A 27,746-nucleotide genomic window follows, 5' to 3' on the forward strand; every position below is an offset into this window, starting at 1 on the left:
CGGGGTATCAAACATCGGGGGTAGTAGTATGATGTGATAATATATAAAAGCGGGGTTGCTATAAACCCATGGGCAGACATAAAAGTTCAGATCTGCGTGTGGAGTGGGTATATGGCTTCGTATGATTTCTTTGACCTTAGCAGCAACCAGCAGCAGAATATGTTTTATTCAAGAATGACATCGCGTTGAAGTTTTAGCGTGACTTAATGAGCGACCACTTCAAGCCATTGAACATCGAAACACAAATAGCCAACCTGGTGAACTTTGCGACAAATGGATTAACGATAACATATGATATATCAACATTGAACAATCTATCGGACAGTTAGGAGTATTTTGATTGTTACAAGTATTATGAAACCAATCCCTTAATTGATGCACAATTTCTGCGTCATTCGATTCTACCGTTCACGGTTGTATACCAATGAGGTAGAAAAATGCAGTTCGTCAGCCGTGACGGGACTGTCTCTGGAGACAATATCATCACTAACTCGGATGATCAGTTTTGGGCAATCATTCTAAGGGTCGAGAACGACTTACAGAAGATCTTCATTCCTGCAATATCCGATATGCTTCCGTATTTGCCCATATAAAAAGGAAAGGAAATTGACTCGCGAGATGGGTTCATGAATGTATGGGGCGATCAATGGAGTTACGTGACCATGGAGAATTATGACACCACTGTCGAAATGCAGTATGTACAAATTATTTACTATACTATATATCTGAAACAATCGTGATGAATGTAAACCTGAATGTATAGCTACGAGTTAAAAATCTGACATTCATACATATTAATTAAAAACCTGAGATTCATATGTTGAACATAATTTCTTTGTAATTCTATATGCCTGATTATATCATGATATTAAAAATAAAACATCTGTACAATGCATAATATTATGAAATGTGGAACATATTCTGAAAATTAAACAAACACATATATAATTATCAGTGTTATTAATTGCGATTTGATTGCCCCTAAAATGATGTTGAAAAAATAATAGAACGCTAAATGATTTGCGTATCAAATTTAACAAAAAGACGATTAACATCGTTATTATGGCTAGCACCAGTCAGCCATATACGTGAAATCTTTAAATAGACTTTGTTCTAAATCGCTAAGTGGTCTAGGATCTTTAGGTGGAGTTAATTGGGGTTTTTCAGATGTAAATTCTTCATCAAAATTACTGACATCTTCCACAGAATGCTGAAATACAAATATTAATATTATTTACTGCTGAATATTCTAATAAATGTAAAACGCAAATTTTTTAAAATACTTACAATTACGGGAACAAATGGTGGTTTTACGCGTCTTAAAAGTAAATCATCCCAAGCTATATGCCTAAAGAACGCTTGTTTTTTAACGTCTTCAGCATCTCTTTCGCTACTACCCAATCGTCTGTCAGGATTTTTTCTTAGTAACTGTAATTGAACACAAATAATATTGAAATCTTATTTATCATAATACTAACAAAAGTATTGAAATATTTAACGTTTTTACCCTTCGCATTATTGCTATTGCTTCTAAAGAAAGAAATCGTGGATAACGAACTTCATCGTTCACAATAGAGTCGAATACTTCTTCCTCATCATCACCAGGGAATGGCGACTAAAAAAACACATATTGATTAATATAGTGATTACATTGTAAAGTAAGATTCAGTTCAGAATAAGTTTATAAATGAAATAAAATATAATACTTACTTCACCAACAAGCATTTCAAATATTAATACACCAAGACCCCACCAGTCAACAGCTCGAGTATATGAAGTTTCAGTAAGAACCTCAGGGGCTAAAAATTCTGGAGTACCACAAAATGTTCCTGTCCTGTCTCCATATCCCATCCCCTCTTTACACAAACCGAAATCCGCTATTTTTACATACCCTTCTGTATCCAATAGTAAATTATCTAATTTTAGGTCCCTATAAATTTGATAAAATTATTAACATTACATATTTCTTATAAAATATCGTATTATACTTTTATTGATAAACCTACCTGTAGATAATGCGACTTTCATGCAAGTATTGTAATCCTAACACAACACACGCTGAATAAAACACAGTTCGCTGTTCTCCAAAGACATCCGCGTGTATATGCATCATAAGATCACCACCAGCTGCATATTCCATTACAAAACAAACATGTGCCTATGAAAAATAAAATTTTAATTTCGAGAAATTTTAACTAAAACATTATTCATTGCATAACTAAAATAATATATACCTCAGTTTGAAAACAAGCAAATAGGTTTACAAGGAAAGGATGACGTGTAGCATTCGCGACTTCAAATATTCTTTTTTCTGAAAGTAATGATTCTACTTCATCCCTGGCTATTATATCTCCTTTTTTCAATGCTTTAATTGCGAAGTATTCTCCGGTATTTCTATATTGCGACAGGATTACTTTTCCGAAATGACCGCGGCCAAGAACAGAAAGTAATCTAAAGTTGTCTATAGTCATTCCAGTAAGTTGCGAATGTCTTCTAGACTCGTAGGCACTGTCTCTGTATTGAGCAGGCTTATTCGGCATTTCATATACAACCTATAATCGTTAAAACGTTTAGCTTAAAATAACATGTTTACCACAAGATAATGGTTACATTTATATTATTTTTATATGAATTGATAGTATGAAATGTTGTTATTTAGTTTATCATATATATATGAATGTATATGTAAGTTAATCATAACTTGAATTAAAAATTAAAATCTTAGTATAATGCATACATTATTAGTATAATTAATAAACAAACTAAAGTTTACTTATTTAATAGCATTTTCGTTATCTGTTAAAGAGATACCTGTTGAAAAATTAAGTATTTGCAACATTATAAGCATGATATATATGTATATATGAAACTAAACATTTACAAGGGCAGTACTAAGCCTTGATACATGATACACACACACAGCATGCAAAAAATTTGGGTACATGCTTTTTGTGAGAAAACTAGTAAAATAATGATAAAAAAAAAGAGTAGTTTTATTAATTTAATAAAATAAATTACGTTAAACTTAAAAGAACAATTTTATACTTAAGTGTTAATAATAAAGAAGCATAAAAATGAAAAAAAATAAAGCTGCGTGTACTGGAGGTATGTACCTCATCTTCAGGAAACTCGACGACGGGTTGGGGCGAGGGTGTGCGTGGAGAGGGTGGTGCAATCAGCACAGGACGAGGCTCTGTTACGAGAGGCCTCAAATTTGCCCCTTGAGGACCCCCCTTTTCCTCGTTGTGCAGGAAATCAAACTCCCTTAATGCACTCTGTAACTACATTACTATCTGCTTAGCTCTAAAAGCTACTTCAAGTTGCAATATACTTTAAACTGTAATGTACCAAAGTTTTACCAGATAAAATTATAACGAATATTAAGAACTTAGTAATTTACATACTGAGAAAATAAATTGACCCAATTACTGAAGGGAGTTTGCTGCAACTTTGTCGAAGGAATATTATATATCGCACAATGCACACTGCACATTGCAGTGTACCTTTTTGACGTCGATGCTAAACATTATAAAAACGGCTATGCATAAAAAAACTAAGAAAAAAATAACATATAAACTTAGGGTAAAAAATAAATAAAAAATTTATATGCTTTAAGCATGTAACAAGTTCTTGCCCTTTATAAATTGCGTTTTAAAATTTGCAAGGTACCTCCTACAAGAAAGGTATATTTATAGTATCTTCGAAGCAGTATCTTGCGCAGTTGAAAGTATATAATATATACTAACATGCCTTGATCAAATATATAGTACTATATACAAACGTTAGCAAGTATATTGACTCAACTGAATATAATATATCATATGCATGTGTTCTACATGGTTTTTACCCATAACCAGTGTACCAAAACCCTGAACCTTTCAAGTAATAGAAAATACTAGATAGCTTCGAAATACTTTGTAATAAGACGGACAATTACAATATCGCTAAAAAGGTACAAAATATAGTATAAAACTATTTTCTATGTAACACTTTGGTGAGAATAACATTGTTGCAAAAAAAAATAAATAAATAAATAAATAAAAAATAAGGAAGAAAATAATAGGAATTTCACGACTTACTTCTTGATCTAATTTTGGCGGTGGCGGAGGTGCAGGCATTGAAGGTTTCTTTGTAACTGTGGGTGGAGGAGGTGGAGGATGTTCTGGAGGACGTGGCAGTGTAGGACTACTCGAAGTAGTTAATCCCAAAGGTCTGGTTCCACTTAAGCCTCCCTTTTCGGGGTCGGGCAATTCTCCGGGGGTTTCGGGTTTATCCTCTAATGAAGTATCAAAAGAAAGCTGCAGAGGTTGTGGTCCTACAAAATAAATATTTGTGTAGTCATTATTTGCCACTTCGTTAAGAACATAAAGAAGAATGTATAGTTACCTGATGGCGGACTTTCGGAGTTTCTTGTATTATGTAATGAAGGAGCTGATCGTTTCAAAAGTCTACCCCAAGTTGCAACGTTAATGTTCATTTGATTAGCTCTTGGGAAATTTTTCACTTGTTGCTTAAAGATTTTACGTTGACGTTGCAATTTAGGTTTTCTCGAAATCATAGGATTCAAGAACTTAATTTCAGCAAAAAGAAGACCCTGCGGCTCCAATTGCAGTGCCATTCCGTGCCGTACATCATCGATGAACTCTTCTAAACGCAAAAATTTTATAGCACAAAGAGATCTCCAATCTTTCCAATAAATGCCTATCTCAAGTTCTCTTGACTTATCTAGTTCGATGGAAAACCTGTAAAATTAACATATGTAAAACTGGGTATCGGAACATGCTTTTCACGAATATATGTATATAATAAAATAGTACCTTTGATCCCAAGCCTGCTGGGAACAGGGCCGCCAACTAGTTTGTGCTACTGTTTGGTTGTCCAGTTTAATAACTGCCATAATATCATCTGTAGCAAACAAAAAGGTAACGTGATACTCAGCTTTTTATAAGAATTCATAACATTTGTAAAAAGACTTACTACTTGTTTCATCTTTAACGCTGTACGATTTGCTCGAACTACGTCCCGTAACTCCCTTAACAAAACTACGTAAATCCGGACTCGCTGGATGCTCTCTTCTTGTGCGACCTGGCACTTCTTCTGCCAAATCTTGACAGCCCATTAACCTTACCTAAAATTTAAGAGAAATATACATCGATTAATCGCTATATTAAGTTTACTTATATGAAGCCATTATTTACATAAATGCTCTTTACCTCTAATTGTCCAGTAACGGCAGCGCATCTTGAAACCGAAGCAGGCACCGTAGCTTTACCCTCCAGAGGACAACGAAACGGTTGCAAAGATGTGTAAGTTACAGGAACCGGGCTAGCTGACTGCACGCTAGCTAATTCTCGCTTCAACTGAGCAGCAGTACCACTGTCAGGTGGTAATTCTTGTCTTCTAAGTTCAAGGGATAATCTCAGTAGGTCCAACTTTCTACTTGATTCTGCAAGACTTGCTTGAGCCTAAAGTAATTAAAAAAGAAGAAAAGAAAAAAAATACATGAAGAAAGAAACTTGAACTTGAATAAACATCTGCGAGGATAACAACAGGTGATTTATGTAACAAAGCATGATTACTAATATAATCAACGTTTATTAACAGCATAAATAATTGTATGTATCTGTTAGCTTACATAAATGCTTAATATTCAGCAGAATGTTTTAGCAGATCATAACAATCATAAATAAAAAAAATTATGAGTATGGAATACGATGTTGTACTCAATAAATATAACTTAAACACACGCGTTATATATTACAAAACACAACCTTACAATATTTTCAATACAGTTTCATTGCGAAACAGAAAATACTATAGCGTAATTAAAAAAAAAAAAAAAAAAAAAAAAAAAAAAACCTTTAAAAAAAAATTAATGAAATATCAAGTCTTAAGAATTGTCATTTTTCGGGATGGGACGAACTATCCTCTTTTCATTCTGTAAACGAAATCCCGTTTGACGTTCGAATTCGCTCACAGAACGAGAACGTTCTCGCGAATTCAGTTCCTCGAAATGTCTTCGACAATGTTCGCAGGAACAAGAGGGATTCTTGGAAGGTCCTATGTGATGGCCTGGCTTTCGAAACGCGTTCACCACCGCTCCGAATATCGAGGCTTTCAAAATATGGTCGGTCCTTTCGCCCTGAGGCGTCATAAAGGGAGAAGTGACTCGGGAAGGTACTTTCGATGGAAGAGGAGATGGGCTGTTGGAACCAAATGGCCTGATTTGCTCGCGAAAAGCGTACGGATTGGGAATACTGTCGCTACGCGTTGTGGAATCAGAATAATCGTGCTGTGAATTCTTTTGCTTCAAAAGCTCTTGTCCCGCCATACTCGCGTTTCTCTCAGTACGCTGAATGGTCGGTTTACTAGCTCGTCGGATGCTCGATATTTTCTTAACCATTCGTTGATTGTCTTCGTCAGACACAAAGCTCCATCCCACTGTACCGCTTTCGTCGGATTCCTCGCCACTGTCGCCAGACGACCAGCCTATCTCGTGCTTTTTCAAATATTCCTTCATCTTTCGATTCTGCAACAAATATTTACGCTCGACTTCCGGTGAACGCCACCGTTTTTCCTCATCTTTCGTCTTGGTCCATACTTCCTCCATTCTCTGTATCCTCTCGCGATCGGTGCTACTGGCATACTCGAAGCTATCACAAGGAGTCAAGGCTATTTTGTTGTTTATCAAAGACTCTATATCGGATAAGGTATCCTTGGACGAGGTAGCGATGGTCGAGTCATAATCGAACGGAATACCCGCGTTAGAGGACGCAGCAGACCAAGGGGCCGAATCGAGATCTCTAAGAGCACTGTAAGAACTGAATTGCGAAGGATAAAGCGAACTGAGAACGTCATCGCTGTCGTAGCCCTTCGAGCTGGCTATGGAGGGCATTCTCATGGGAGCATGTTTAAAGCTGTCGCATCGTCGTTCCGTGGCACGTTTCAGAAAGGCCTTATCATCTTCGAGCCCTCTCGGCAGAACGTCACTCGCTACCTGTGTATGGGTGACTTTCACGTCCGGATTTTCAAACACGGTCATAGGAGTGTCGCATTCATTCTCGCTCGACGTGTCAGTATTCTCGTCGTCGTCGGAGCCGGTGCAATACACGTCGATGTGCACCGTCCGCGATTTGCGTTTCGCGCTGTCATCTTTCGCCGAGGAATCGGACTTCTCCGACTCCGCTGAAGGACCGACGCTCGTGGTCTCGGAAGCTGTGGTTGGCGATCGACTCTCTTGCTAAAACCAGATACACATGATACAAACCTGTTCGACTCTCGCGACAGGAAGAAGCAACTCACCTTCTTCTTCTTCTGCTCGTCCGAAGGATGGAGACCAGTAGCCGCTTTCCTTCTCACTTTGCTCTTGCTGGTTATCGTTGACGAAGATTCTCGGGATTCTATGTCTGTCGTTTGCGAAGAGGCGTCTTTGCTGATCGTGGTCGACTTGGTCGTGACTTTATCCTGGACGCTGCTGCAAACATGAGTATCACTCGTGCCGGAAGCACTACCCTCTGGGCCCTCTTCGCAAACCTCCGGTACCGTGCTGAACTGGTGACGCGAGAAGACGTGTTGATGCGACGAGGGATGACGCCAAGAATTGTCGTACGAATGTTTGATGGTCTCGTGGCTCGTTACTTTGCTGAAGCTTCCTTCCTTCGAACTGTCCGCGGTATCCACGGCGGACAGCACGATGCTGCACGTGCTTTTGCATCGTCGACTGTACTGCTGAGAAGGACGTCGGGTAGGCAAACTCGAGTACGATTGGGGTGAAAATTGCTCGCTGTTGTAGCCCGAATCCGAGACGTTCACGCCTCGTCCTCTAGGTGACACGGACTCGTCATTCCCAGACGATCCTGATCTTGGAATCGTGAAGGAGCTTGGCGTCGGCTTTGGAGGCGGAGTGGAGGTGAACAGTATGTTTCCACGTTGGAAACCGAACGAGCCAGCGGACGAAGATGGACAGGAAGTCGTAACGACTGGAACTGTCGGGGACGGAGATGGCTGACTGGTGTTCCATCGATATACCATCCGAACGCCTCCCGAATCCGTAACAGTTGAAGACATACCTATCGGTACCTGGCTGGACTCCGAGGTCACCGGTGTACTGTGACGAATCGTGACTTCTGCACGCACCAACCACGGCGGTGGTTGCGTGTTACTCGAGTTGCCTTGACGCCCGTACATGTCGTACCTTTTTTTTCAGCCTTCTCCACGCTGTTATCCACCGCAAAACATCATCGCCCCGAGCGTTTAATCGGTTTCGCTGCAAAGACGCATTCGCGCAACCGTTTCCCTCCTCCCTTGCGAAGAGAATCCGACGTTCTTTCGCTAGTGTCGTTCCGTTGCACATCGATTCGAAAGGTCGATCGGTTTCGCGAAAGATGGAAGCACCGCGCGGCTATTTCTTTCCCTTCGCTCGTTGTTCTTTATTTTTCGCTGGATTTCAGCAATCTCGATCGTTTAACGATCCGTCCTACGAGGCACAGCTCGTTACGTAATTGTTGTAAAAATTCATTAAACACCCTCGAAGCGAACGAAAGTATTTTCAGAGTATTTCACAAAACCGTACATATATTACATAGTTCTTCGCGGAAAGACGGCAATTCTGCGATACTGCGTCTCCGTGGTCTATTTTCAGAATCAGTGTTACTGTATTCAAGCGATTTCGGAATCCCTTGTATCGTTTCGATATTATTACGTATCGAAATTGTAAAACGGTCTCCCTTGTACAAAGAAACCTTCCCCGAATCGTTGCAGTCTAATTTTCCCGTGAAATTCAATCTTTCCTTTCAAACATCGTTAAAAAAGGATCGATGCAACCGATCCTGCTACCGCGCTATCGCGTGAACACGTTGTTCTACTCGAATTTACGTTTATTACCGTGCATAAGTGAATTTCGTATATCGAGTTCAGTTACCATCGTTTGCTCGTTTCTCGTAAGGTGACAAGCCATACGTTAGAGCAGCGTCGCATGGTATAATTAGCACAATATAAATTTGGAGCAACGTACAGTCGGACCAAATATACCTGGAACCAGATGATACTTTTAATACGGCACCGTTCGCCGGACACGATTAAGTCGTTCCTACTGACGGATACGTCACCCACGTCGAATGTCAATTTCCTTCGAGCGAGAGAGAGAGAGGAGAAAAAAAAAAGAAAAAAAAAAAGGGGGAGAAAATTAATAATACTATCCGGTTAGCCAGTCTGAATAAATGCACGTTTCCATCTGTCTTAATGTTATTCCTCGAGCGGCGAAACGGTCTCGATCGAAGTAACTTCTACATCGCCTCTGGGTCGGGCGTTCTCGCCTCCACAAACGTATAATTATTCAGCGTGCAACATCCTCTATTTCTGTCAGTCTGCTTCCGTCTTGGAATTCAACGTGCTTCACGGAAAAGCTCGACGTTCGAAAAACCACCAGGAAGGGACGGTGCGTACTAGGGACGACTAGGAACTCGTTTCTTGAGCTTTTTAAACTTCGATCGCTTCTTGCATCCACAGGTGCATATCTCGTTAGCCGCGACGGTACTCGCGTAACAGACACGTCAGTCTTCTTGGAGTGTAGCAGATGGGGTGTGCAGAAGAGAGTGCGACGTCCAACGGGAGTACGACTCTGGGCGGAATCGAGTCAGTCTTGAGATTCAGGTCATACTTGTGAGCGATGGCGGTGCGAATTATCCACGGCTGCGAATATCTCCAGGAATGTCCGAGCAGTGGACATTTGTTGAGCAGTCGGTTCGCGGTTGATTGGCGCACATGTCGTTGGTTTATCGCGTTGCTTACGACTGGGTTGTGCCAGCTCCCCTCGAGAGGTGGTAACTAAGCGCGACCCGAAAAGGCGTCATAGAAGACGACGGGGTAGCGGGGATTAGGCAGTGCTATTTCGAGACCGGTGCGTATACGCCACTGCCGTTCCGAACCCGACGTAGTCGTCTACGTCGAACGCGTTCGTGCGACTTGGATACACGGAAAATCGTTAATCTACACGGCGAATTCGGTTGTAACGGGCTCACTCGTTTCGATTTACGTCGACCACGCGATACGATGGTGCTTACGTCACGCAAGCGAGATATATACTTATCGAGACCAAACCGAGACACTGCGGTCTCCGACTTTGAACGAGATTTTGCCGATGGAAAGCGACGTTAATAAATATTCATCGCGCAAAGGACAAGCATGAAAGCTGTACAATGATACGGTAGCTTTGAAAGGACAACGTGTCTGTCAGCTAGGGTACAGTGTCAATAGTTCCCTTTCGACGACGCATCTCACCACGATTGTACAAAAGCTTTTCATTACGCGAACGTCAGTCCTTACATGGCGTACCGTATCACCGCGTGTATTGAACAGGAAATGATACGTACCTCCGTTAAGGCCTTCTTATCGGCGACTTTGGCACTTTGTAAAAGACGTATCACGTTCTTAGCCCCTTCCACCACCGCAGCTTCGATCCGTAAACGATGTCGTAGCTCCTCTACCCTTTCTTCCAGCGCCAGCTCCAAGCTAGGCTCGTACCTATCTGTAATTAGAATGTTCGACGTTATCGATCACACTCCGAATATACCGTCTATCTAAGAGTCTAGTTAAACGACAACAATTGCGATTCATACACGATTCGAATAGCGTTTTATGTCCGTTCGAATAGCTATCCCTCCTCGTAGGACAAAGAAATTGAAAACACGTGGAGGTGTGAGTGAATTTCCAATCCTGAACGGATGACTTGGTTAAACACGACTACGATGGCCTGATATCTACACCGAAAGCGAGATTGTTTTTGCGTCACGCGAGAATGCCAGTGTCCTCTGGGTGGCATCGATATATACGTATATACATGACGTTCTTTTCACAGCCAAGCAAATCGAACGAAACAACGATAACGATGGATTTTTCGAATTAAAAGGATAAAGGTTACATAGCTACATAACGTATACATAGTGCACGTGTCTCGCAACTCCAATGTATATACATATATATACGCGGGTAATCGAATAAAATACAATATTAAAGCCTTGGACCATCGCAAGCATCGCTATGGCTTTTATTTACAATGGTACTTCGCGGTAATGATGGCCGCAGGCGATCAGAGGCACTCTGGGAAGTACAATGATGCGAAATCCCAATATAATCACGAGGTCTATGCTGTTCATTATCACGCCGGTAACCTTAAGGCTGTAAACATTAAGTGGAAAATTATTAACGCATAAAGTAATAACACTCGCGAAGATTCCGAGCTTGGCAAACGAAAATTCCCTTTTAGCCGTGAGAGACCTACCATTTCGACCGACATCCGTCGTTACATCCACTAAATTACTATCGTATTTCATGGACGGACTGTGGCCTATATTTTAGCAGTTACCATGATCCAACCACGTAATGCGTGTAACTATACTTCATCGTGAGTCACGGCAGCGTATCCTGAATGAATACGCGATATGATGAACGTTAATTGCCAATAATTACGTCCTTTGGTTGACTAATTTTCTATCTGCTCCGATTAAGATTCTTATCGCTGTTCGAACACGGAATCGAAGATCGGTACGGTGAATTTGGTACCTTTATTGCTAGTTGCCTCGCCATTCGGCGGTGGTGCATCGCCGCGTGCGTGTTGTTGCTGACGAGCTTGTCGCACCTTCATTATTCGCATGCGTAGGAACTCGATTTTGGCGCGAGAATCGTCGAGCATCTGTTGAGCCTCCTGTAGTAACTTTTTATCTCTGCCACCCGTCAAACTCTGGATCATGTTCTCCGCCCCCTGTTTCACCTGAAATATCGACAAAGGAACCGAATCAGTATGGCGTTACAAAAAGGTTCGATTCATCGACTATAATTTACGATCGTTAAATAAAGCTCAAGTCCGATGGGATCTTCGGGAAAGTCACGCTCGAATGTTCACCTTTTTGAAGAAGAAGAATTTCGGCATCGTTGCTGCTCTCTTGGCAAGGTCTGATAAGCGACTACGCGTTTTCTAAACATTGTAAGTATTCACCAGCTCGATAGTTAAGCCTATTATACTCTGAAACGGATCGCGTAATATGACGTAGGGATACGATTTCGCAAGCACATATATCGCCGCAGACATTGAAAATTCGTTGACATTCTACGATTGGCGAAAGGCCAGTATCGATGACGTACATTTTTTCGGTTTCTCCGTGACATTATCTAGAATAGTCTTCGTTCCTTTCTTTTTTTAAATTTCCAAATTGGTAGCGCGGTTAGAGATCGAGGCAACGAAATCTATCGATCGCCCGTGAAACAACAACAATGCTCGCGTTTAAGTTCCCTCGAGCGGGTAGATGTTACGAGTGCAAATAAAATTACGAAGCGAGTCGAAATCTCGCTACTCCGACGAATGTAAATCACCATATGACGAAATACAGAAGCTATCTTTAGTGGAGAAAAAATGCCGACGATTCACTGCTGACTCACAGAATGAGAATGGGCTAGAACTGTCACTGTCTCTCCTGTAATCACTCTCCTGCAAGCTGATTACGATAGGAATAGTACGACCGTCGTTACGCGCAACATTAAGATATACTCGTTGAGATACCAGCCGGTATCATAGTATTTTACAAACATTGCAATGATACTAATATTAGGCTAACTTCCTTACGTTTTCGAAAGTGATCTTGTCAAAGTGACATTGACAATTTTATACTGAAAAACGCCAAGGAACTGATACTCGCTGCATAATTTTAATTGCGAAAAAATGAATTTCTTTTCTAATCGATCGAGCAATAATATCGATCGATTTTCATGCAACTCGTGCCACACTTTTTCGTTTTCATTTGTCTCCTTTTCTTCAACGACGTGTACCTTGAGTTCGATATTGAGCTGCTTCTCCAAGGACAAAAGACGAAGATCCGTGAATAGACCCTCCTGACTCGGCGACGACGGCCCCATTGGTGACAGAGGCGTGTCTGAAACGAAAATAGGCGTTGAAAATAAAAAGCTCCCTTCTTCATCCACTCAAAGTTGCCACGATTATAGAAAATGTAAAATTCGCGATTAATCGGCACTAGAGAACTGTAACACCTTCCACTCTATCTCGTCTATCGTTTGCGATTACGATTAAGAAGCAATTAACGAGCGATACCGCGCCTGGCGCCCTCGACTCCGGAGATTCTCGAAAGTTGCCAAGGTGTCCCCATTAAGACTATAATAAATCGGCGAGAAGAATATTTGATTAAAACAAGGCTCGGCGTGGGCGTACGGTTCGCGCCGGTACATCTCGTTACATCTTAGCCAAGAGCCTCGAGTGTCCAATAGTGAAATCGCAAGGTACTCGAATCCCACTTCCTGTAACCCACTAGAGATATCTCCGAGGCGGTCTAAGGACTCCCACGTATTTAATGCACACTCCCAAGCACAATGCGAGCGTAGAAAAAGTGCTACTCTTCTTTGTTTCACGCATACACGCGAGCCAACCGCACACGGTTGCTGGCCAATTTCCCATCGCCGGTTTTCACTGGCACTGAATCCCGGAGACGCCATCCGACGCTGTAAACGTCCCGTCGACCATAAAATGAAAACCTTTACGGGGCACGGTAATCGCCATGGTTCTTATCGAAATCGCGAAATTAATAGTTGCTCGTGATCGGCCATCTTGCGCGCCGCTCGAAGCAAAGCGAAACACGAATGCAAAATGGGAAACGCGTAATTGGACGATTTACGTAAATCACGAGGCGTGCATGTTGGAAAAGTCGGTATGAAAATCAGCGCGGAACTTTAGACGCGAATGCGACCTCCGATGGCAAATCCCGGCGTCTGTGCACCAGGCCAAGATTCAGCGACTATCCTTTATGGCGCAATTAAACGGGCGTAAATCAAGGTCGTGCACTGTGAAATCATAGGCTGTCCCATTTGCATGAAAAAGTAATCGGCGTGCCGTTAAAGCGTACACGATGGATATAAATTGAACAAATTTGCCGGCAAATTTATCGTTGATATGAATTTTCGTCGATGATCGTGGACATTTATAACATATTTAATTTCATCCGAATAAACTTGCACGGTCGCTCGTTGCGTAAGGACGTAAAAGTAGATCGCGGCGTGGCGAGCGCGGAAACGCGGTGAAAAACGAGTGTCAGAATTATAAGCGGCGTTTCCGGGCCGGCCGGAACCTCGAACAATTACAGTGATCAATTCCGCTTGCGTAATTATATCGACAGCGTTTGCGAAACGTACGCGTACACTCGTTTTAATATGCCGGACACGCCCTGATACATTTTTTCCCTTCGACTTCTTCTCGAATCACGGAGACACGGTCGCGATACACGCGGCCATGTTTCCGTGACGCGAACGCAGTTTCCTGTGCTCCAAGCGTTCAGCGAACGTCGATGGCTTGTTTACACGTTCGACCAATTCCTCCGTTTCTGTTGCTGCTGCTGCTGCTGCTCCGAATGGCGCGCGCGGGCTCGTGTTTATTCAAAGGATCACCACGGTCGAGCGAGACCACGCGAATATTTCCATCGCGTCCGAACCGACGAAATTTCTTTCGAGCCCGTCGAAGCGTGAAGGCCTCGGCAGCAGAGGATTTACCATCGATATTAAGCGGGAGCGAGCCCGCGGATTTAGCCGGCTGCACGGGAAACAACGGTAACGACGTGCAGAAACGTGCCCACCGCCGACAAAGAGGCACGTAAACGCACACACGACGCCTATGCACCGCGACAAGCGCACTTGCACCGTCGGTGCACGCGCTTAGCTTGACATGTCCGAATAAGGCGAGCCGCGGTGCGAGACAGAGAGAGAGAGAGAGAGAGAAAAAGAGAGGGAGGAAAATAAGGAGGATATCGACCATGGGAATGCATACGAGAGTAGCGTCGCCTGAGAATCGGTTCGGCTCGACCGATTCCATCGTACGCCTTGTTCCACGGGAAACGAAGAAAGGGTACAGCGGAAGGAAGAGGTACTCGCAAAGGGGGTGTCGGTCGGTGAAATATATGCGAAGGTATCGCCGTTTTAATCCGCTTGTTTCTAATTCCGATTTCTAGACCAAACAAGGTAATCCGCGTTTCGATATTCGATACGATACGCATCACGAACTCATTTGTCCTTTAATAAAATTGAAGTACATCGTCATAAAAATGTTCTAATTTTGCTCCTGACTCGATATAGTCGAATTAATAATAAGATGCATAAAGAAACACGTATTCTTACATCACTGACGAAGATACGATATTACGTCGCAGCAGCAAAATAGCGAGATGTCGGATAATCCGAGTGGGATCCTTAAGCGTACGACGCACGGACAGAACAATGGAAGGGTTAAAGTGTACGTAGCAAGTACCTCCCGAAAGGACTCGTTGATGAGACGCTGGTGAAGTGGAAAAGGGGGGAATAAAAATAGAGAAGAGGATGCGGATGGTACCGAGAAGTGTGCCGAAAACGAGGGGACAGAATGAATAATTCGTAATAGAAGGTGGAAGGCGAAACAGTGGAAGAGAGGTCCTCGAACAATGCTGCACCGAAGAGTACGCGAAACCATGTCATTAGCGCGGTACCAGAACACGTGCCCCATTATACTCGGTTTCTGCAACCGAGGGGCGACGACAAAGGCTTTCCTTGTTTCCATACTACAAAACTCCGCACGCACCGCGGCTGTTCCATCCTTTTCGATCTCCGAACACGGGGACAATGAATGGAATTATTGACGCACTCGTACCACGCGTAACTTTCGGAAACGAAGCATGCGAGATGAGCCTTGCTTTTTCTCCACCATTTGCACCGGTCGCCACTGTCTTTTTCACCGGCTCGACGAGCCGGGGTGCAAACGCGTGCAACCCTTCTGTGCGCGATTGCAGAAAGACGCTGGCGCATTACCGCGTCTCCTCGAGTGTGAATAATTTGCCTGCACGGATCCAAAGGACGCGTCATCTCCCGTCAGGGACAAGAGCATCGCGTGAAACTCGCTACTCAACCGTGTGTGCCGCCTTGAAAGAATTATATTTTCCTTTCTCACAGCGAGTCGACGCTGAACGCACGACGCCGGTCTTCTCTCGACTTAACGTAACAACGGGCGCGCGCTCGTGTGCGCTCTTACGCTGGAAACACGTCGAGTTGCACAAGCCGCGTTTTACTCGGCCGCGGTCGTAGAGGGGAGGAATCATTTAAGAGTGCATTAAAAGTAACGAGCAAAAATGCTCGGTAATTAGAGAGAAATCATATAGGATGCGGTAAAAAAAATAAAAATAGGTAGGCTCGAGGCGAAATTAGAAATTTTAATCCTTCGAGACCTCGACGCGATCCAGGCAGCAACGCGATTTCCTCTCTGTACGCTCGCGCACTCGAGCGACTCTCCGCGCGTCGCCCATTCATGATTTCGCTCGCAACGTGCGTACCGCGCCGCTCTTTCCACGTATCCGCGCGATTCACACAGACGCGCGTTCATAAACCGTAACCTGGGGGGGCCTCAGACTTCCTACGGCATATATTAATATATACGTAAGGAGTAATTGTGTTCCAGCGGATCGTAAAAGGGGATGGAGTGCGGTTTGCAACATCCTTATTACGGGACTGATTAAAATAATTAGCGTGCGGCTAGAAGTTAAGCGTGAACTTGCCGGCCGGTGTAAAGAGCACGAAATCGATAGACACGCGCGCGTGTTGCCGGTTATCCTGTCGCGTAACAATCACTTGCGTCAACCGGTCGCGAGCCTTGCGATAGAATACGTTATTAATTGGCCTAAACGTTGCTCAACCATCGCGCGCTGGCACGCTCGATGGAAAGAGTTCTCGGTTCTGGGAATACGCGAACGCTTCGTTCAAAGATGGACGAACGGGGAAACGATCGATCTTCGCCTCGTCGGCGGTGGATAATTGGAAAAGTGCGTAATCTTTTTCACGGCACGGTAACCACCACGAGGGGGAAACGGTGACTCGAAACGAACGGGAGATCTCGGTAAACCTAGGCAGGATAACCGCGAGCGTTTAACTGTAGCGTAGCATTTAAATTATTAGCATAGGGGCTACCGTTTGCATCCAACGAGAAAATTACGCGACCGGTTTTCAGAAAAATGCTTGCGTTTAAAAAGCGTCCCGCGGCCACCGTTCCGGGCCCAGTAATGTCCTATGCAAGCCGTCAATTAGCCGATATAAATCGCCACGATTATTCGCGAATGCGAGTGATTTCCTTGACGAGTTTACGATCGCAGGAAAGCGGTAGTCCTATAACGTTCGCCCCGGCTCTTGTAAATTATTACGCCTGTGCCGTTCCGCGGAACTGTGGAAAGCGTTGTAAAATAGTTTCACCAGGGGGGGCTCCTGATAAAGCTCGATGGAACAAGAGAGCCGTATCAGTCAAATCTATGGTCCGTTTTCTCTCATTCAACGACCGTGGGCGTCAGACGCGACCCATAATCGCACGGGAGCGATTCATTCGAGCACGTATGCCGATACCGACTCGATACAACGTCGACGCGTTGCGCGACTTTTGTAACTCGTGACTCACGAAGCTTTATCGATCCTCGATTTTTATCGTATCACGCAATGACGACACGCGCCTACCGGGAATGCCCGAACCTTTAAATCACTCGTATTGCCGGAAAATCGAGAACTCGACCGAGAGATCGGCGATACCGGTCGGACTTGGCTACCGATAATTTGCACGCAGATTTCGCGTGGATTTCGCGTAGATTTCACGCGTGGACGAACATCGTCGTTTACGGGCTATCCCCTGCAGCTCCTTTGCCGTGGAAAAATTGCGTAACTTCCGGAATACGTACGAAGTCGAGACGCGGGACAAAAATAGGATGATGTTACGCCGGTAAACGCAAACGCTCGGGTACGAAGAACGCGCGTAAAACCGACTCTGTATGCAATAAAGTTCGCACTGCTCTGGGTTTACAGGCCACCCGGTGAAAGGATAACAGAGCGTGCGGCTTTACGTGTACGGATTTTTCGCGAACATCTACGAAGTTCTCGCGAGAAAAAGAGGGAGAGAGTGAGAGAAAGAGAAAGAGAGAGAAAATTTTTCCCTAACGGATCGGTGATTCACGTAGCGGCGACCGGGGCAACGTCATCGAGATGATCCGGGATCCGGGACGCTCGGTGCGTGTACGGGGCAACGTGATTTGCGTTACGGAACGCGGGAATTATGTAATGCGTGCCGTTTATTTAGAAGCGGTTCGCGCCACCCGAGCAAATGTCGCGCGAGAAACGATAACGGCCGGCAAGAAAGAGGCGTACAGTTACAACGATAAAACGACAACCTTTTACACGCCGTTATTTTACATACCGATACCGATATATCTCGGCCACGATCGGTAACAATGATCCGGCGAGTGAAATTTACAAACTCCGCCACGGAATCGTGCCGCCAATTACTTCTCACGCTACAAATTGCGGCCCCGTGCATTTATATCGCGTAAAACAGGCCTTGATCTGCCATTTCGTCCGTGTGTACAACGATCGCATGGAACGATCGATCGAAAAGCTGCGTTTGTCCTCGAGTACGAGGGCAACCCGTGAGCTATGATGGCGCGCAGGAGGAAAGCAACCCGCTGAATTGGCCGTCATTTCGATAAATACACGCTGAACACGATGAAACGATCGTAATTTCCGAGTAGGGGGAGGACCGACATACATAGCCTGGTACAATTCATGCGTGTCGCGATATCTCTATTATCCGCCCCTGGATCGTCGAGTTTCTAAGCTCGTTCCGCCGCCAAGTGTCGCGCGATTTCGCGTGGAACGCGCTGCTCCGAAGAGGGTCCGGAGGAAGCAGGTAGTCCCTAAAAGGGGGCGAGGGGGCCGGGCGAGGGCCCGAGGGCCCTCTTGATACACGACAGCGTGGAATGCGAAAGCGTGGGTTCGCTTCGGTTCGGCTGAAACGCGATCTCGATCCACATCGAAGCGGGCAGCGGCCGCGGGCTAAATACGCGCGCGAGCGCGCAACGGTACTCCGCGCGAGCGATCGCTCCACCGATCGCCTCTCGTAATACGTCCGTTCGATGTATCGCGTGTACACGCACGCGTCTATGTGTACGTGTACCGTGTAAGAACGTTTTCACTGTCTCCCGCGAGGAGAGCGCGCGCGTTACACGCACGCAGCCAGAACTCGAAGAACTGGAAAGTGAACGAGAGAGCCCTGGTGCTCGTTACGTTGCTTCCCTCGCGGCGTCCACTCGCCGGAGGAAAGGAGGGAATATGTACTTTCTCCTGAATCCGTGGCACCGTCTCATCCGCGATATCTTATTCTAAGCTCGTATGCTCCCGTTGTTATTGGTAATGGAGACGACGACGGTGGTGGTGGTGGTGGTGGGTGGTATGAGAGAAAAAGGCAAGTGAATACCGACGTCTTTGACGTGGCTCGGAAAAACATCACGGATATGGTTTATGAAATGATCCATGTCGAAGCGTTCTTTTGCAAACGTTTAACCTTTATAATTACGTCGTGATTACTATAAAAGAGGGGTCAGCGTTCGAGAATCGTCCGATGTACGAAGGAAAAAATGAGCGGTAGCGAGCTCGTCGTGATGATAGATCGTTAGAAGCCTAGACTTCCTCGGAGCACGGCGTATCGCGTACTCTAAGGACCGAAAGCATTTTTATGCGCCATAATTAACGCCACCCTGAAGCGTTAAAAGTATAAAACACGTATAATGCGATGAAGTGGCCGTATAATTGGCCGCATAATAAGGGTCCGTTTTAAGGAGAAGCTGCGGGATCTAAACCAGTTATTTCTCTAGGTAACGATACAGGAAGCCTAGCGGTGGTTGTTGTTGCATTGTTAGGACCGCTCTGAATGGCATAACCCGTCGCAGAGGGAGCTGAATGAGGTGGCCCGAAGGCAGGTTGCTAGTCCCCAGAATGTATGATGACTGACTTAACTGGAGTGGATAGAGCGTCTGGGTCCACGGTGTATAAATAGATGCTACCACTTACCGTCAATTCAAAGAGAACACAAGACTCGAGCTGCTCGCTAGTCGCGAGCGAGTACGAAAGCCTCGGGCGCGTCACGAAGCGGCACCGATAGCTAAGTGCCACCCAGTGGCGTAACTAGTCTTTCAAGGTCGACGGATTGGAGAGAAGTACCAATTTCGAGAACGTGCCGGTACCGTCTCGTACCGTTCACTTTAACCCTTGACAAGCGGGGTGAAATGCTCGTTACGTAACTCGCCAGGGTGGGGTCAGCTTGTCCTCGACAAAGAGTAAAAACGAAAATCCACGTTTCATCTAGACAGAGGCTCGTTGCGGATCGTTAAAGTATCGAATGTCACGGATTTAATTCGGTCGATAGAAAAAGAAAATCTTTTTTCTCTCTGACGCAAATCTACGATTTCTCGGGGAAATTAAATCTACGGAAACGAATCGAGCGAATCGAAACTGGAAAGAACATGGTGGCTCGTGTCGTATCGGATAGCCGTAAAGGCTGATTTTCCGAGAAACGAAGGAATTTATTGAATCGCGATAGAAGATAAAGCGTAGATACATCGATCGCGATCGCGCGATACGCGAGCGAAATTCGACGCTACGCCCGTGACTATTCAGAGTACCATGACCCCTGATTACGAGGATCGGAGTTAATCGTTCCTAATTTATGTCCAACGACTGCACAGCTAGCGTATGACCGGAGTATTCTAACCGAGGGAAATGACCAGCCACGCTGACTGGAAATGCCAGGAGAGTACCGTTTCCGGAATAACGTATCGTTGCGACTGCAGGCGTGTGTACCCGCGTGTCCCGTGCAGCGATCGAACCGTTAAGCACTCTCGAAAAATCCGAGACGTTAATCCGTTCCAAAGTCCAGCATGACTCACTCTGCGTAAACAAGCAAATCACGCGTGAAGCAGGCAAATTGGATTTTATCCGCGGTGCAGATATATATCGGGCCAAGATCGGAAAGCGAGTCGGTATAGGAGATTAAAAAGCGAGCGAGAACGGGGAGAGAAACACCAGAGGCATGGAGGATTTTTCAACGAGCTTTTATCGAGACACCGATCGGCGGAGTCGTCGATGCAACGAGATCGCCGAGCAAAACGGTTATGGCTGCGAAGAGCTGGACATGCTCGATTTGCCAGGCCCGATGCCGTAATAAAGCAGTAGCTCGCATGCACGGTTGAGCTTTATAAACCGAAGACGTCGTCTCGACGGCTCGTTAGCGGGTGGAGTTATTAAGTGGCTGCTCGTTAACGACACAGAGAGAGCAGTCGTTAGCGTGGCAGGAGGGAACATACCGGAACACTCGCCATTAGTCCGATGTATCGATAAGTTAACCGTGAATAAGCAGAAACATTAATTGATATGTCGAAAAGGGAGGCCGTGGTCGTTGGCGACTCAGTTTTACGAGCTAACATAAAAATAAACGCGAGACAAAATCGTTACCGTGCATTTAACTTGGCTACTTTGCACCGATAATTACGCAATTATGATCTAAACGTTGGATATTTATCACGGACCCCGTTCGTTCCCCCGTTCACCGCGATTCGCGATTCGCGATTCGCGAATCGTTGGATGGTGCCGTGAGGCATCGAAGCAACGACGAATCCCGATTTCGCACGGTCGCTTGGAAAAAAATCCTTGAACTCGTTTATGCGGTATCGATGGTTCGGACCGGAGCGTATTCGCGCGCGCACGAACCGCGCGCCAGGCCGAAGCGGTAATTGATCGGCACGAAGTCTAACACGCGGCATTACATAAAACCCGTTTAGGCGCGCATGAGTCTGCCTTATCCTCTCGGTCAATGCCATGCAGCGTTAAGGCGAATACAAAGATGGTATCTGCTGGCCGGCCGTGCGACTCTTTGCCTTACCTTGACCGTTCGAGTGATTTTGCTGGGGCGATTGTGGCTGGCCCTGCGTCAATATAATTTGACTCTCCAGTTGCTGAAGCTCGGCCTGCAGTTCGCTCAGCTTACTATTCGACTTTTTCACGATCGTCGCCACGTCGGAGAGCGCTTTACGATCGGTCGCCACTTCCCTCAGCTTCTCGGCGCCAGCCTTTATCTTCAGCTCCTGCAACCAAACAGCGAACGTACGTTCCTTGTTCGTTTTATGGCGAGCCTTTTGTGTTATACACGGCTACGTCGGGAATAAAACGTATCCGCCACATCGTTCGATGGAACACGAGCCACACGGGAGACGGAATTTCGCTCGACGGAATTCATTCGGGCACGATCGTTATTATCGATCTATCAATCGTTAGAGCGCGTCCACTAGCTCCGAGACCACTCCTCTCCCGAGGCAAATGAGACGTAAAATTATACTCGGCCTCATGCCACGGGGCTATCCTTTCATTCTATTACCTCCTATTATATTCGCTATAACTTTTCCCCGGCGAGCACACCTGACAGGGGCTATATCTTCTAATCACGACTGACCCGTGAATAATATTTGCGAGCGGCATTTAATGAAACGATTACCTTCCCCGTGGAAGGCGAGAGAGACTGTTCCGCGAAATGTTTTACTTACTTCGCCTAATATGATTTATGGCTGCTTGCGTACGCTTTAAACGCACTTAAGCTACCACCGCGCGGAGCGTTACGTAAATATAGCGCGCGGTGCAACCTCGATTGCACCGATATCGATCGTGCATTTTTATTACGGTTCCCTCGAAGCGTGTGATGCCCAAATCGCGAGATCCGTACGCGTCTAGGAAAAAAAAAGGCCTCGGAACAATGCGAGGGAAAAGTTAGGATCGACGTTAGCCATCTTGGCAGTTCCCACCGTCCAATTTCTAACCTCGTTGCAGCACTCTACGCCCAAACGCCGACGATAAATCCGCTACTAACGCTCCACCGGCGAATACGCGTTCGTATTTTCCCGCGTTCGAATTATCGCGCGCGCGATAACCTCGACGGACAGTCTGATGGCACTTCCAGTCACGGCAAAGTATCGGAATGACTCGTTATTGATTTACGATCGGCAACCTAACCGGTTAAAAAGGTAGCGGCCGTTCTATACGGATCGCGGCTTACGCGGCCCGTAATTTCTTATCTCATTGCTGGCCCGCGAAAGAGAGGAAGAAAGTGTACCACTCTTTTTTCATTTTCTCCCTTTTTTCTTCCCTCCTGGAAATAACCATAAATTCTGGCCCGGATCCATTAGTCACGTGGATCGTGCCGGTTTTCAACGGGCGTGCCACGGATCGACGGTGGCCTGACACATATCGGATTTCTCTGTTCCTCCCTGTGCAGCAACGAAAAAGGAGATAGGTGCAACGACGGGGAGGATGCACGTTACGGAGGGAGGGGAGGAAGCGCGGAGAAAAGGATACTCTTCTCCGCCGTGCGAGGGATCGTGCTCGTGCGAGCCGCGCTACCGTGTATATTGCGGCGCGCGGCGAAAAAGAGAGCTTCGGGGAAGAGGTGTAGAGCCGAGAAGGATAAGCGAAACTCGACATACCTTGCGTATTTCTCGGCGTATGTGCTCCCGGAGCTCGTCGAGACGAGTCGGCAAGGGCACCTGGTCACTGCTAGCCACTCCATACTTGCTCGACAGTTCGTACACCGGGTGCCTGATGTAATCGCCCTGGAACAGATTCCAAATTCGATTATTCGAACGGTGTGACCTTTCTATCTCTTTGTTTCTTTGTTTCTTTGTTTCTCTCTTTCTCCTTCTACCTCGCTCTTTCTTTCTCTCTCCCCCTCTGACGATAGCACGGTGAGGTATGAAAATCGAAAGAGGAGAGAAGAAACGATAAATTACAAAGATTAACCCAACGTTCCCAAACGAACTGATCGGTGTGTATCGGGCGAAGGTATAGTATCTCGATCGTGGGCGCGTAATATTTAAAAATGGAACGTTTAATGTCGCTCTTTTTTATACGGATCAATAAAGCACAAATTACCGTACAATTTCACGAGGATAAATTTGCCTGGCTGTTAGCGCGCCGGTAATAGTCACCTATTTACATTCGACGTCGTCCTACGTTTGTTTCTATTTCGACGCCGCATAATCCTGGCAGTGACATTTATATTTTTCCGGGAACGTCGAAGATGAACGATGGCCGGGATTGTGAGTTCGCGGAGAAAAACATCGCGGAACATAATACGCCACTCGCGCCGCCGGAAATTGTCTGGCGCAGTGCGGCGGATGTGCACACCACTGTCTACCCGTTTAAACCAGAATTGCAAACTCGTACCGGGTCGCGGGAAATATCGATCCTAAAATAAGTATCGTTCCCGGTATCGGTAATCCTCTATATCCGACAACGAGCGACTAATTGATCGTCCAGTTTATTTTGAAATTATTCGGACCGCTAGTGACCCTGATAACGATGCTCGATCAATTTAGTGGCGCCATCGTGTTATCTCAGCTTCTCGTATATCTATGTCCGCGAATAAATTATTAACACGCTTAGCGAAAAATGCCCGAAGCAGCCGTGCCTATCGTTGTTCCTTGATGTTCAACGTTATTTACACCGTACACGAACGGAATTTATTTGAAATAAATATTGACATAGCATCGGGCTCGATGTATCTACAATGAAGTCGCCTGATTTATCAATGGCACGTGTTAGACATTTATGTTCGACTTACGTAGGTGTATCGTATAAAAATGGTAAAAATGTTAAAAGATATGTACCGCGTACGATGCAACATGGCTCCAAATGTGTTTGGGTTTAGCCCGTTTTGTCATCGATAAACACCGGCACGTATTCGGTTTCTTGCTCTCCTCGCTTACAGGAATAAACGACATTGTTCAACTTTCCCATCCAACCTTATAAATAACGGGTCGAAATTTCTCTTTCGTTTTCAGAACTAGATATATACGCGTCACTGGACGTGAAACTGTAACCGATTCACGTTGACATTGCACTCGCGTCCACACTGATAACGTATTGGTAATTCTTCTCGGCTCGTCGGAAATGTAAACGACTGTCGCAATTGGCAAATCGAAACGAATAAATCAAATTTAACACGATCAATTCCGAACGTGTGACGATGCTCGTTGGTAACGCGCTCGGTCACAATCTAAACTTCGCTCCCCGACCACCTGTTGCAGCAATCCACAATTTTACGAACGTTTTTGTCTATGCGACGAACTTTGTCGGTGCAACTTCACGAATTCGCCAACTTTCTGCCGGTAGATATCGCTACTTGTTCGATTCCCATAGATCTGCGGCCGGCGATGCGTGCGGACCTCTACGGAACAACAGAGTAGAATATCTGCGTGACCGATTTGATGATTTCTATAGACTGACTAAAAGACTTTGCCGATGTTTTATCTCTTATCACCCGCATTGCGATAACAGCGACTCTCAATGGCAAAAACGCCGCGACTATCATGAGTAATAATGTTTATCGCTTTACCTTAATGCAGATTTAATTATATTCCAATCGAATGCAACTGCGTTTGAATTTAAAAGTGCCCGTAACGCGAGCTATATGTATAAAATTGCAATGGTTAAAATCAGAGCGACAAAAATTCCTGTACTCTTTACTGCAAACAATATGAGTCAGAAATATCCTATTCTTGTAGCCGTTCGTGCGCGAGACTGACACACCTACAGGTTGCTTAAGTTCGGAACTTTGGCGACAGGGGATTCCAGAAATAGTGTATGTTTATGCATTCCGCTTGGAGATGGTGCGCGATTACTATTCCCGCTGTTGTTCATTCGAACAATCGAGATTACACTCTGCGTTAATTGCGTTATTCTGAAACTCTTTTTAAAATTCCCGCCACTCGGTGCAGTTAATGTTACTTTCTTTGGCGGAGCTAGGGAAGCGTGGGACTTGCGATTGACAATCGAGACAGTGTCCAAGGTTTTCCTTCGTAATATAGGAACACGTTGTAGCCCGGGAATCGGACGGGATCTCGGTTTTCATAATGAATAGTAAAATCAGCACGAGCGAAGGAAAATCGGGCCGTACAGTGGGTGGAACGATTTAAAGAAGCAACGAACCCCTAAGCAAACGCATGCATCTCGACTGTGTGCGTTTGACACACTGACGCATGAGCTATTTTCATGCATTCCGTAATATGTGTGCCATGCATAATAATCCCGTGAGGTCAATAGTCGTTGCGAGCATTACTATAACAGGAACATAAGAAACACCCTGTGAACAAAATATTTACAGCTTTATAGATAGTGAGTTGATATAGAAGGAAACTACATATTATAATAAAAAAAACGTAGAAATTTGTCGGTACAGTGACTACAATTAACATATTCAGAGATGAAAAATGCTTCTTAATCGAATGGTTGTAATATAGAAAGTAACAGATCATACCGTTAATGGAAAAGTTCTGCCCTTCAAAAATTCTAATCATAGCCATCTATGCCATTATGATTAATCGCTACAAGAAAATAGAACTCGAGATTAGTATAGAGCTCTGCGGAGGCTAACCAACGTGTACCATTTTATTTTTGGGTTACGCACAACGCAAAGCATCTGTTAGCAAATTGCGAAAGTGTCGTATATCTAGTAAAGTTGGACAATCAGCGCGTATGATAATGATTACCGCTGCATTAACGCCGCTTAAAATGGAAATTAAATCAAAGAAAACGAATTTGTTTTATTTCGTTATTGTGCGATCGTAAACGGGTGAAAATTCTTTGAAACGACAAAAGGTTACCTCTCGTTAAATATTTGACGAACAATGGAAACGAACCCATAATTCCAACATCGTAAACCGTTTGTCAGGAAAGAATTCGAATCCGGCGATACGAAAGACGAACCGGTAATCATCGATGTAGGGATTTGATCGTGACGATGCGTTAAGCCAACGTTATTTCCGCTACAATGGAGTTGCCATACGATCACGCTCCTGTCAGAATCATTCTTAGCCGTTATTCGTCTACGCTTTGACAAACGAACTGTACACCTATGCTCTTAATGTCAGGAAATACCACTTGCCGACAGAAACAGGTGCTACCAGGAACTGTTTGGAAAGTTCTTGGAAACACATTAAAAGATATTGCACCGATATCAGGTGTGTACAGTCCGTCACGCTTCGTTTAACGTAAACCAGGTTGAAGGCGTTGATAGAAATGATACGCGAAGAAATCACTGATCATCAACGTCTTTGAAAAACATTCCTCGAACTTAGAGACAAGTGCGTGCGCGTTGTCGGCGTAAGGTCATAGGAGAAGGAGAAAGACGTAATATATAAGGTATTTGAAGTACGCCCAAAGCGATCTTTTATTATGGCGGCTGGAATCATCGGTCGGGTGGCGACCAACGCGCACCAGTTCGTAAAGAGAGCGTGGATGGACCTGCGACTCACCTGATAATAGCTTGATTCCGCCATCTTGGACACTATACTCCACTCACTCACTCACTGCTTTCTATCCGTCCTTTGTGCATGGAACGACGAAGTCCATTGTGTTTACACGAGTAATGTACGTTGCACCACCGAGCTGGTTGGAAGTGTCTGCATTTCGTATATTACCACGTTTGCTCGATCCTATTCACGAGACGTTTCAACGTAAATCTATGGATAAGAAGCGACAAGAAGTTACTACCACAGAGAAATATGAATGAAAGACGCGCGGCTCGCGAACAAAATACAGACACGAGTGCATTCCACCGCACCAGACTGAAGACTGACGGAAAGTGCCGGGCCAATCGTGGCCCAAAGGCGCGCGCACTATACTTCCATCGCTATTGCTAAAGGTGCGTTCACGATATCACTTTTACGTCACCTCAATGAAACAGCCTTTCCTCATTGGTCAATTCCGATGGAACAATAAAATAAGGAACTGTGTGGAAACTTACAGCTTATAAGAATAATAAAAATGCACTCGAAGAGAATGGGACATACCGATATTGGATTAATCTACCAATGTTTTTTTAT

General features: G+C 44.9%; 2 protein-coding genes across 5 annotated transcripts; both read right to left on the reverse strand.

Annotated features, from left to right (window-relative positions):
• Positions 1-982: 982 nt before the first annotated feature.
• Pkn (serine/threonine-protein kinase N) lies at positions 983-27,530 on the reverse strand. Of its 4 annotated transcripts, none has more exons than XM_017904342.1 (18): positions 27,177-27,530; positions 23,349-23,474; positions 21,758-21,959; positions 12,820-12,923; positions 11,560-11,767; positions 10,371-10,525; positions 5,214-5,465; positions 4,978-5,128; positions 4,818-4,905; positions 4,387-4,742; positions 4,080-4,315; positions 3,114-3,275; positions 2,235-2,552; positions 2,007-2,158; positions 1,711-1,930; positions 1,508-1,615; positions 1,288-1,428; positions 983-1,210 (listed from the first exon to the last, which is right to left on the reverse strand). In XM_017904342.1, the coding sequence occupies exons 1-18, from the start codon at positions 27,198-27,200 to the stop codon at positions 1,067-1,069; spliced, it is 3,147 nt and encodes a 1,048-aa protein (XP_017759831.1). In that variant the 5' UTR covers positions 27,201-27,530; the 3' UTR covers positions 983-1,066. The 4 variants fall into 4 exon arrangements, with proteins under 4 accessions (XP_017759831.1, XP_017759830.1, XP_017759832.1 ...); XM_017904341.1 differs by having other exon boundaries at positions 3,114-3,281; XM_017904343.1 differs by lacking the exon at positions 3,114-3,275.
• LOC108550587 (uncharacterized) lies at positions 5,891-9,061 on the reverse strand. The gene is made up of 2 exons (XM_017904346.1): positions 7,303-9,061; positions 5,891-7,240 (listed from the first exon to the last, which is right to left on the reverse strand). The coding sequence occupies exons 1-2, from the start codon at positions 8,185-8,187 to the stop codon at positions 5,891-5,893; spliced, it is 2,235 nt and encodes a 744-aa protein (XP_017759835.1). The 5' UTR covers positions 8,188-9,061.
• Positions 27,531-27,746: the final 216 nt, after the last annotated feature.

This window comes from Eufriesea mexicana, unplaced genomic scaffold (genome assembly GCF_001483705.2).
Source record: "Eufriesea mexicana isolate 0111107269 unplaced genomic scaffold, ASM148370v2 scaffold2917, whole genome shotgun sequence".
NCBI lineage: Eukaryota > Metazoa > Arthropoda > Insecta > Hymenoptera > Apidae > Eufriesea > Eufriesea mexicana.

What these genes read in the sequence shown, in the direction of transcription:
- LOC108550587 (XM_017904346.1), bottom strand. Translation starts at nt 8,187, where the DNA reads ATGTACGGGCGTCAAGGCAACTCGAGTAACACGCAACCACCGCCGTGG. An exon ending in ACGAGCAGAAGAAGAAGAAG is followed by an intron (nt 7,241 to 7,302) that starts GTGAGTTGCTTC and finishes ATCTGGTTTTAG; the next exon opens with CAAGAGAGTCGATCGCCAAC.
- Pkn (XM_017904341.1), bottom strand. Translation starts at nt 27,200, where the DNA reads ATGGCGGAATCAAGCTATTATCAG. An exon ending in CTCCGAAAGTCCGCCATCAG is followed by an intron (nt 4,316 to 4,386) that starts GTAACTATACAT and finishes TTTATTTTGTAG; the next exon opens with GACCACAACCTCTGCAGCTT. An exon ending in TTGCTTGTTTTCAAACTGAG is followed by an intron (nt 2,159 to 2,234) that starts GTATATATTATT and finishes TATTTTTCATAG; the next exon opens with GCACATGTTTGTTTTGTAAT.